Raw genomic sequence first — 12,262 nt, forward strand, 5'->3', positions numbered from 1 at the left:
GAGCATTCCATTGTATTTTTAGGTCAATTCAGGGGTCTTACCAGTCACTAGGTCCTTCCCCAGTTTCTTTATTTCCTCTCTTTTCCTCTCTCTGTCTCTTTCCCTTCGCTTCCCCCCCCTCCCCTTCTTTTTGTTTTTGCAGTACTAGGGATTAAACCCAGTGGCATGATAATGCTATTACATGTACTACATCTTTAGTATTTTGTAATTTTTATTTTGAGACGGGGTCTTGCTAAGTTGCTCAGTCTATGCTTGTACTTGGGATCCTCCTACCTCAGCCTTCTGACTCACTGGTGTTGATAGTATGCACCACAGCGCACAGCTCTCTATTTCTTTTTTTGAAGTGATGTTTCTCTGCTCTTCATTCATGAGCTGTATAAGCATTCAAAAGGCATAGTTCAAGTCACTCTTTTCTGTTAATTTCTATCCTCTTTTTCCAGCAAAGTCACTGCAGAGTGACTGACTGAGTCAAGACTCTCTTGCTGAGTTTCTTGGGCTCCTATGCCAGTCTTGTCTCTGCTTTATTACATTTTCAAAGTAATTGATGCTGGATATATAATGTAGTTAGGAAGAGCTGAGCCTTACTCTCTCTCTAGGAAAAAAGAACATGTCCCTATATTATTATCAAAATTTATTAAAATTCCACTTTAAAACCACTTGAAAGTCTTAATCTATGTATATTACATTAAAGACACATTGGTCAAGAAGTATAAATGTATTGATTCTGAGTCTTATTGCATTTTAAAAGAATGAAAGTATTACATTGTTAGATGACTCAAAAATGTAAGTTTACCATTGTGTCACCATTACCTTTTTTCAATTTTTTTTTTAGTTTGAACAACTTAAATCTACACTATTACTTTGTTTTAATTTCTTACTGTTATTTCTTAATCCAATCCCATTTCCTGCTTCTTATTTTTTGTTGCTATTGTTGAAATAAATCCTGTAGCTACAAAGAAGTGCAAATCCTTTCATATGGTTACATATTAAGAATGCCCAAACACATTTTAACAGCTCTCCAGAAGCTCCTTTATGTTGACATCCAGATACTGATTTCCCTTCTCCTAATCACTCAACTGGCTTGTAGCACACACATTAGTCTGTTTTTGAACATACAAGTTGAATAATACAGTATGTTTTATGTGCATGTGACCTCTTTTGCTGATCATTCTGTTTGAGAGATTCACCTGTATTGTGGTGTATTTAGCTCATGGACTTTTGCATTGGTTCTGATTTTTTGCTGTCATGAATAATGCATTTTGGTGCACAAGTGTACATAATACTCTTGGGTATATAATTATAAATTGAATTTATTTGAAAAATATATACATATATTTTACTATTATTGACAAACATTTTCCCAAGGGTTTTACCAATTTATCATCTCTCTAGAATTGTATAAAGGTCCCAGTTATCCCACGTTCCTCCCAACACATAGTATTGCTTATTATTATTATTTGTAATTTCTGTAATTTTGATGGGCAAACTAATCTAGTTTTAACATCATGATTGAATATCTCTGCATTTGGTTCAAAGTATTTGTGAACTGTAAAGTTGTTATGTAGCATATTAGTAGAGCAGAACAGTCACAAACTTTAAATAACTATAGGAATCAGAGAATGCAGTTTATTAGATGCAAAACAAAGGCAGGTGGCAAATTTAAGATGATAATGGGTATAGTAGAATAGTGCGGTTGAATAATATGGTTGGGCATGATGTAGTAACCAAAAGAGAATATGCTTGCTGGAAGTTATCATACTACCATCTAGATCTTTGACATGTAGAACTATGGTATTTGTGCTGCCCTCTTTCTGCTTTTCAAGAGAAAACAAAAACCCATATTTTCGGTGGCATTCTCTAAGGGTTGATGGCAAATAATTCAATATTTTTAAATGAGCTTGGCAAATCTTAGCAAAACTAAAAGTCATTATCTATACTTATCATGCAGGGTATCAATTTCCACACTTCCTAAGTGATGTATTTGTGGCATCAGAGAAGGGCAATTTTTCCTATCTCATTAGTACACTTGCATTAAGGAAATTAATTCTTAGGAATAGCGTATAATCTTAAGTAAATATCAACACATTTTCCTGTAGATAGCTATGCTTTTTCATCCTCTTATTCTATTGCAAATTTAATTTGGTTAGTCATTGCTTAACATGTCAAAACAGAATTAAAAAGGCAAATATAAGGAAGTTACATTTATCATTTAATTGTTGTTGAAAATTATTCTAATATATATTCCTCAGGAAAAAATATTTCTATAAGAACATAGTTGAAAAAAATCAGTATAATCTGGAGTTTAGAAGTAGAAATGTTGACAGGATCCCTTCCTTTAAATAAGGCCTTCGCCAGTGTAATAATGCATACCTGCAATTCTAGCTTCCCATTCAGGAAGCTGAGACAAGAGGAGGGCAAAGTGAGGCCTACTTGGGCAACTTAGCAAGACCCTGTCTCAAAGTAAAACATTTTTTTTTTAAAAGTCTTAAATCCAGAAGTAGCATTAAGTGCCTTGAAATGTCAACATCCTTGGGAGACATCACACAGTAACTCAGATTCTTATTAGTGTATAAATTATTATTATCAAAAAATTTTAGATAAAGAGTTTAAATATATGGGAGAATAGCGGAAAACCATTGGTGGAAAGATGAAAACATGCTACAGATATGTTATAATTTTTGTCAATTCCAAAGGCTGTTAATAATGTAATTGAAGGTACAGTTAAGTTTAACTATTTGTAATTTTAAAAGACATTCAGGAATAAGTGAAAATACTCATTTGAAAATTTTAAGAGATTTTTAATTAGGAAAAGTTACTTCCTTTTCCTTTAAGTAAAGTCTAATTATACAATCTTATTTATTTATTTATTTTTTGTGAGTACTTGTGGCCAGAAAACAAACAAAAAGGGAACATGTTTAAATAACACTTTTAATTTGGCAGGTGTATTTTCAGAATCGTCAAATTCTAGGTGTGGAAATCTTATTTCGAGCTGAACTGTGATAAGAATTTGTTTTCAAATGCAATTTCTCTTTTTGAACAATAGGAGTTATCCATGGAGTCTGGAATTGATCCTGGCCAGGAATATGGACAAGATTATTACAGTTATGAGCATGGGTACATCTTCAGATTTTTTTTATTCAGAATCTTATATAGTATTTATAAATAATAGGAAGCCATTTATTGATTTTTTTGCTAGCATTTATTATTTCAAAGTCATTTCATTAGTTTTATGTTTGAAAATGAGTAATGTATCTACCTTTAATTTCAATCAAATTTTAAGCATTTTTCTATTTGGCATATATTGTAATTTTAGAAATGTATTAAAATTATTCATATTTATTTAAATGTGAAATAAAATCAAACATATTTGCTCAATTCCTAAGTTCACCTTTATCTTTATGTGACATGCTTAACATTTTTTAAACCAGTCTAGGTAAAGTTTTGCTCAAAAATGATTATAAGGTGGAAAACATACTTAAGAATCCAATAACAAGTATTTCAAATGTTATTTCTCCACATGTACACTTCACTGCTTAAAGGAATGCAACAGAAGAATGTATCTCCATTGTCAACCATGTTTGAAAAAACCTTCAGTATAAATATGTAGACTTCACGTTCTGAATCAGCTATTATACTTTCAGAAGGAACATATTTTGTGTCCTACATTATTCACTTCATTAAGGAGCATTATGCCTTTTTTTCTCATTCTATTCTCTCAAAACTTATATCTAAAATAACTCAACTCTCTTTATTGTTATTCCAGGGTACCATTATGGCAAAAATCTTTGGTCATCAGGTAGTAGTTCTTACCCTATGGTTTTGTAGCTAATTTAAAAGGAGCCTAATAGATGCTATATAATATCTGTAGACTGAATGGTGAAGAAAAAGAAGAAAAGAGAGATCATTCATGGTAGATTCTACATATACCGCAGGAAAAAAGTACTTAAGGTTTTTAGTTTCTTTTACAGGTATGAAATGCCTCAATATGGAAGTCGACGTCGATTGTTACCACCTGCTGGACAGGAGGAATATGGTGAGGTGGTTGGTGAAGCTGAGGAGGAATATGAGGAGGAAGAGGTAAGTTACTATAATTCCATTATGTGGGATGATATTGAAGAACAACATTTTAAATTCTATTTGACTACCAGTATAGAGACTATTTCCACCTTTAAAAAATACTATTCATTTACCACTTGTTTTCCACAGAAATTTAACATTGCTGGTCATTTTATTACTTTATCTATGGAGAGAATTAATTTTAATAGTTTAATCTGTTTCCTTCCATAAACTGTTAATATCTGGAAAAAGCTACAATAATTTTGTTTCCTAAAATTGTAAATATTGCTCCATGAACATAATATATAATCAAATATATAATACAAAATCAAATGTGTTTAAAAACATACAATAAAATGTCTACTTTTGTTCCTACACTGTCTAGCATATCTAAAAATCATGAAAAATGGTCTCCATCTTTCAATCATTGGAGAAGGATAAATTATTTCTACCTACATATCTGAGAAAATTATGTAATCATGCCTAAACTAGTATGAACCAATTTTATCAAATTCTTTGCCTACACTATTAATTTGGCAGAGGTCCCCCTCAGTAATAACAAATGAATGGCACAGTACGCCTAACCTGTTCAAAATTTAAGAAAATAGCCAATTTTTATGTAAACTTTCAGATAAACTAATGTATTTTTATGATTTTAAAAGATTCTTTGTAGACTTTAGCTAAAGGGAAACACAAGAAGCTATTGCCAAAATCTAGAGATAGAAAGGAAAGAGGTAGTGGCTATTTCTTTCTTGATCTAAATGCAAAAAAAAAAAAAACCTTTGAATTAAAAAAAAATGATATATCACTAGATTTTCCTAGATAGCCAAAAGTAAAACAGTTTATACAGTTATCACCCAGCATATTCTTTCCTACTACTTTATACATGACATGGAACAAGATCATACCATAGCTATCCTCACACTGACACTTCAATTGCAATCTCACAATTTTCAGGAAAAGCCAAAGAAAATTACAAAACCAAAAGTTGAAATTAGAGAGCCTAGTGAGGAGGAGGAGGAAGTGGTAGTAACTATTGAAAAGCCACCTGCAGCGGAGCCCACATACACAACATGGAAGAGGGCCAGGATATTCCCCATGATCTTTAAGAAAGTTAGAGGACTAGCTGATAAAAGAGGCGTCGTTGACCTTGAGGGTGAAGAGTGGCAAAGACGCATGGAGGAAGAGGATAAAGATTATCTGAAACTAACTCTAGACCAAGATGAAGCAACAGAAAGCACCGTAGAATCAGAGGAGGAATCCTCCAGCGATTATACTGAGTACAGTGAAGAAGAATCTGAGTTCAGTGAATCCGAGACCACAGAAGAAGAATCTGAGTCTGAGACGCCCTCTGAGGAGGAGGAGAGTTCCACTGAAGAATCAGAAGAATCCGAATCCACAGAGTCAGAAGGAGAAAAAGCTAGAAGAAACATTGTGCTTGCAAGAAGGAAGCCTGTCGTGGAGGAAGTCAAGGAAGTCAAAGGTAGAAGAGAGGAGCCACCCAAAGATCAAGAAGAACCCACTGTAGAAGAGGAGGAGGAACACCTAGGAGGAGAAAGTGACCTGGCCCCTGTGGAAGAATCTGCAGACCTTGACGCTCAGGATGTCCCTGAGGAGGGCAGTGCAGAATCAGCTTCTGTGGAAGGAGGCATAGAAAGTGAAGAGGAATCAGAATTAGGCAGTAGTAGTAGTAGTAGTAGTAGCGAAAGTCAGTCCGGAGGTCCCTGGGGCTTTCAGGTGCCAGCCTATGACAGAAGCAAAAAGGCAAACCAAAGGAAGTCTCCAGGAGCAAACTCTGAAGGTTACAACACAGCCCTTTAGAAGAGAGAACAGTAGGTGGGACTTTTGCAGTGATGAGTGCTCTTGCGTGCAGTGCCTTCTGTGTGTTCTCCGAAATGACTCTTTAAGGGCAGTTAATTGACCATGATTTTGATCTGACTTAAGATCAGAAGCTTGCCAGAAAAGCGATACATGATATCCAAAGAAATTGGTATATTAGACTATATTAGATTAAAACCCACTAATATTTCCTATACTAGTAAATAGGAACACATGTAATTAGCTAGTCAATGCTTACTATTTTTTCAGCAGGATTTTTATTATGCAATATGGCATTATGTATTTGACATCTCTCTGTTGGAATGAATTTTATATATAGATAAGAATAGATTGATACATAATCTGTTGGAATGGATCAAATAGCTACATGGAGAGATGGTTTGTAGCTGCCACTTTCAAATGTTAGAAGTTAAATAAGATAAAATGTGAAAAATCGAATGTTAACATCATTATTCTGAACTGGATTGTTTAAAACCATATTGTAGGAGTCATAATATTTTTTTATCTGAGCAAGTAAACATAATAATTTTGAAATAGACTGACTCAGTGCCAAGCATTGATAGTTCACCCAGTCCAAAAATGTAATAAGGCTTCTTTGAGAAAATAATATAGAACAGTTCAACCTTTGCCCTCTGCCCTTTCTAATGTTAATTGGAAAGAGACAAATAATTGGTGAAAATTTCCATTGTGTTTCTGTTGCTTGCCAAAGGAAAGTTTAGAATAATTGGCTTTCAGTTTTATGTACTATTGAATAATTTGTGTACTAATACTAAATAAATTATGCAATCTGGGAATATATTTTCTAAGTTAACAACATCTGAATGGAATGACCCAGAAAACCAGGACATTTCAAGTGAATGAATGCATTAAACATACAAAATTTTGGCTAATGGCATTGAATAAATTAGCAGGCATTGCATAAATAAGCAACTTTGGATTTAAAAACCATTTTTCAAATATGGGGAATAGAAACTTTAACATGAATTGAATAATCTACTGCTGTTCAATGCTTCCAATTTAACTTTCCTGAATAGTAAGGCAACTACAAAACAATGGATTAGTTCCTAAGTTAAATATAAATAATATAGTTTTCTTTTCATGTAGAATAGTAATTTGATCTAAGAGCATGTGTTTCCTGGAATGTCTGCTTCCTAGTTCAGCAACACTTTATTCAAATATATCATGTTGTGAAGCCAATTAAGAATTTGTGAAACTAAACTGACGTGAATAAAGAGTTGCTTCCTTGTACCCCTCTTGACTTATTTACATTTGATAACTTTCTACATAACACTTTTTAAAATTTCACAGGCATTGTGTTCTTTGTCTCTTTCACTCCTTTGATAATGACTAACACTTTTTTTTTTCCTTTTATTTTGTCAGTGGGCAAGAAAGAGAATGATCAAGTTAGTTGTTGATCGAGAATATGAAACTAGTTCAACTGGAGAAGACAGTGCTCCGGAATGTCAGAGAAACCGTCTTCACAATGCTAAGATCCACAGTAATATCAATGGCAATATATATATTGCACAGAATGGTTCTGTGGTGAGAACCCGCCGTGCCTGCCTCACTGATAACTTGAAAGTTACCTCCCCTGTCCGTCAGGGGAGGCACTTTAAGAAATTAGAGAAGTTGGCAGTGACACATGAGGAGAGTGTACCTCTGAACACATTGTCAAGGGGGCCATTTTCTACTGAGAAAATGAACAAAAGACCAACGTTGGTTACCTTTGCCCCTTGCCCTGTGGTAACTGACAGTACAGCAGCAAAGTCATTGGGGAACAGGCTGAAAAGCACAGTGGAACAGGAGTCCATGGTTGACAATAAGAACATCAAGGAGACTTTGGAATTCCATAGTGACCACACACAGTCAGATGATGAAGAGCTTTGGATGGGTCCCTGGAACAACCTCCATATACCAATGACAAAACTGTGACTGATTTTTTAAAAGTTATTTTAATTTTTACTTCAGTTTTTAATGAACTGTGCTTTTTATTGTCACTGAGAAAACAATGTATGGGATTTATATCATGCACACAAGCTAAAACTTTGAACAATATGCTTTAAAATTTAAAAAAACAGACAGATTTGCACTCACATTTGTATCAATTAATTGTTTTTCCCAGAAAATCTTTTTGGACAGAATCGATTCACTAAAAACACATCATTTAAACATTTAGCTATTTTGTTGGGTTTTGAATTATTTTTCATTTTAATAAACACATAATTTACTAAGTAATCATTCATATTTTGTTAATTAACACAAATTGTGCTTCATTTCTAACTTCACAATACATTTTTCAGTACATACAATTTTATTTTCTATAGGCAAATAGGGAAAATATTAAGAGGATTTTTATAGGTAACAGGTTTGTACAATTGTTGTCTATATTATCCCGGTTTTTTTTAAAAATGAAAGTAGTAAAGGTGAAAATCACCTGTAAATTATTCTGAATCATGAGTTTACTTTTCTTATTATCCATTTTAAAATTTTACAGATTTTAACACACACACACAGACACACACACATATACACCTTTGAAGAAACACGGAACACTTCAGGTCATATCTTTTTAAAAAATTTTAATTTACAATTTTACTTGGTTCCCCCTAAAAATACATTATCCATATTATACTTTGTAGATCATTTGGTTTAGCTACTGGAAATTAAATAATTGGAGCAACAAAACAGTCTCTCACCCTCAGTAAAAGCTTACTGAGAAGTGGCAAAGGTCAAATAGGCAATATTGCAGCTAGAATCACAATTTCAGTGTGGAAGTCATGGTAAGGCCAGAAAAGTCTCACATTAATGTCACTGGACATGAATATTTTATGAACCCAGCAGAAAAGAATTTGGCAGAGTCACAAATTTATATAATATGTGAAATGCCTACAAAGGCTATAAATCCATAACTTCAAATGCATTATTATATTTAACTTCTCCCAGCTCTGGTTTATTTATAGACTATTTTGATGCACATATTTATGTGGCTGTAGTTCAGAGCCAGAAAATGATTGCCTGGGCATTTTTTTTTTAAATCAAAGAACAGTTGTTAATTTTTCACCACTGAACAAAGCACAGAGTTTTACCATTAATAGAAACTACAATAAATTATTCTTTTAGAAAAACTTGCCTTGTGTGTTGCATACCCTCCAGATGTAGAAAGATGAAATAATATAGTTTAAGAGAATTCAGAATTCTATTGACTATGACTTAGTATGATAGAGATATAGCTCACCTCAAATTTTGCACAGATTTCATTTACATTACTTCATGCATGCTTAGTATATGGTTGAAGGATTGAATAATGCATTATTATTTATACCCCTCTTACATATTTCACACATTAAAATACAATTTCCTTATTTCCAAAGTGTATTACATAAATGTGCCAACATATATTACTAGTATGCTTTCATTTCAGATTTTCAGAAGTATTTGAAGACAAATACCATAACATCTCATTTATCTAATTTAATTAGAAATCAATGCATTTTTACACCCTTGTTAAAAAAACTATAAACATTAATAGAAGCTTGTTAGAAATATAGAATCATGCCCCCACCCCAGGCCTCTCAAACAAGAATCCACATTTTCACAAGATCCTAAGGTGATTTGAATGCACATTGAATTTTGTGAACCAATGATCTGTAATATTGAACTCCAGGGCTTACTTGTTCAATCACCAAAACAATTGTTTTTACTATAAAATAGTTTATGTAGAAGTTAGATTAAGCATATCTTGTCTCCCTATGAGCCCAATCAGGTCACTGAATATAACTTAGTATTTTTTGTTTTCTGTTCCAATGTCATCTCAACCAGTATTCCAAATATTCTCTCCATATAGCTTTACATATTTTTTCCTTCAAATTTTGGCTATAAAATTTAACTTGTTGCTATGCTTTTCTCAAAAATTTTCTTCTATTTGCAATTTCTAATATACTGGTGGGAGAGTTTGTGTTTTATTCTTGTTTACTGTTATTTAAAAATTTATTAAGTCTGATATAGGAATAAGGTATGTAGATTTGGGCAAAAGCTTTGTGATTCTCAGAAGAGTTCTTTGATCACTGTTGGAATCTGGACATTGTTCTGGAAATATGATGTTGGCAGAAGACTAATATCCTGACAGATGAGATGCCATTGTATTTTCTGGCATACTTTTTAACAAGGAAATAGGCAAATATTATAAGCTATTTAATCATAAATATTTCAGAACTTTTGAAATGATTGTTTTAGTAAAATTGATCATGAAGTTAATCTATACCTTACTGGAGACAGTGCAAAGATAAGCAGTATTTACACAGATCAACCAAATAAAATATTTGGTCATTATATTTTGGGGAAAGGATGGAGGGCAGTGAAATTAATACTAACTAAATAAATCTGAACCATTTGAATAGTTACTTTGATAAAACTCTCACTATTTTATAAATCCTTGACTCAGGATTAAAATTGTGGAACACAGGGGAAATTATCAAGTATGTTTAATCTTAAGAATATAAATGACCTTTCTATGTAAATATTTATAAGGAAATTTATGGTTATTTTTCCTAGAAGGGCATAGGAATTCATTTTAGTTTTAATCAGCCCAGCTTTCAATAATGCAAAAGAAATAGTAGATCATCACTGATGAGAGTAGCCTGATATAAAAACAATATTGCTAAAACCATTGATTCAGGAGGTCTTATGGGCATTAAAGGACAGGTGAGGAAGAAGGAGTATATCTGGTCAAGAAGACACAGTCATTTGTCACACAATAACCATCAAATCATATTTGTTGACCTTTGTTTCTAGACTTATCTTTTCTATTAATTAATATCCCTGACAGCTGTCATAGAATTGCAACTATAGGTTGGCCAAAAGCATCTTTGTTGAATACATAAAAAAAGTTTGCCTTGAATTTTATGCTATATGTTGCTCATGTTATTAAACCAAATTGTAACAGGGATGTTAAAACATGTTACTTACCATAAGTAGGTTCTTCCAGATGGTCATGGTAGTTACTATTAAGGAACTGTTAATAACATTTATGTATTGTAGAGTCAGAAATAATTGACGATTGATTCTTGAAGGAAGATACTTTTTTTTCTGTTATTTCATAATTCTTGCTTTTTCTCTTGTTCTTCTTCATTCACCGTCTGCACTTTATACCATAAGTGGGTCTTATATACCACTTCAATTAACTAGTAAAATAGGCAGAAAGTGCTAATAATCTATTCTCAGGGCAGATGCCTATAGGTGCCTGCAAATAACACATCGATAAGGCTGAGGGATAGGTTCAAAATAGTATTGAGGACCTCTATTTTTTATTGATAGTTTCTCCCTATTTTCAAATGATATGTGAATTTGTTTTACCTTTTAATTGTGTTTTTTCATTAATTGGCCTTGATCTTTATAATCACAATCTTTCGTTTTGGATTGGTACTTTTTTTCATTATAAACTATTTTAAGTTTATGGTAAGTTAAGCACATGTATGAAAGAATTGAACATTGTCTATAGTTTGAAAAATTATTAGCCTACCCACTGCTTCCTCAATTTCTTTATCTAAACACCGGTTCTTCCTTAACAAATATTATGTTATTACATAAAGAATATGGATTAGAAAGTTTAAGTTAAAATGCATTACACAATGTTTCAAAAATAAATTTGCATTTGAAAAAAATGATTCCTCATTATTGTGTCAGATGGATAAAATCAGTAACCATTGTTTTGTATTTCAGTTTCACAATAAAAAGAAAACCCTTCTCTGTATATTCTTACCTTGTGATGTTTAGAAGTATATTTTAAAGCTCCTAACTATTCTATTCTTTTTCCATTTCACTCATGTACTTAAGCCACCAAGTTCTAGAAAGAGTGAGAATGTGCTCCTAAATGTGAGCTCCCTTTCCTGGATACATGCAGCTCTATCTTCCCAATACTGCTAATGATACAACAATTTCAATTGTCTTTTAAAATAAATAATCTTAAACCATTTTAAACATAGAGAATTTTTGCCACTTTACCCTTTTGTTCTACCTATTGTAGATCAGAATTTTATTTATCCATGTATTTCCAATGCCAGCACACCTCCTTGAATAAATTTAACAAAAACATTTTATTAAATAGAGTGAATGAGTTCTCACCCTACCATTTTATAATATGTCCTATTGTGTCAACCATTTTAACATTCATCTCATTGTAAAATGGCAATATAGACATCTCCAAGGCAAAGAAATAAAACAGATATTTAATCTAAGCTTGTATTTGCTGGCTCTTTGATGGTATATAAAAAGAAAAGGTTATAAATTTACCATGAATTGTCTTTCACAGATTTGCCCGCATTTTTATATTTTACCTAAATGGCTAAAGTAGATTTCATTAACCAATTCA

General features: G+C 32.5%; 1 protein-coding gene across 3 annotated transcripts in view; it reads left to right on the plus strand.

The window, feature by feature from the left end:
* The window catches only part of Pcdh15 (protocadherin related 15), a 1,685,700-nt gene extending 1,673,722 nt beyond the window's left edge, over window positions 1–11,978 (plus strand). The window contains exons 35-36 of one of the 3 annotated variants that reach the window (XM_058578029.1): window positions 3,969–4,077; window positions 7,276–11,978. In XM_058578029.1, the coding sequence (XP_058434012.1) occupies window positions 3,969–4,077; window positions 7,276–7,827 (661 nt within the window). In that variant the 3' untranslated portion in view covers window positions 7,828–11,978. Of the gene's footprint in view, window positions 1–3,968; window positions 4,078–5,013; window positions 5,892–7,275 lie in introns of those variants that run through there. The other 2 variants (XM_058578030.1, XM_058578028.1) reach the window with 2 other exon arrangements.
* The last annotated feature ends 284 nt before the right edge of the window (window positions 11,979–12,262 follow it).

The sequence above is a fragment of the Marmota monax genome, unplaced genomic scaffold (genome assembly GCF_021218885.2).
Source record: "Marmota monax isolate L192 unplaced genomic scaffold, Marmota_monax_Labrador192_F-V1.1 WCK01_AAM20220418_F8-fsc00019, whole genome shotgun sequence".
Classification (NCBI taxonomy): domain Eukaryota; kingdom Metazoa; phylum Chordata; class Mammalia; order Rodentia; family Sciuridae; genus Marmota; species Marmota monax.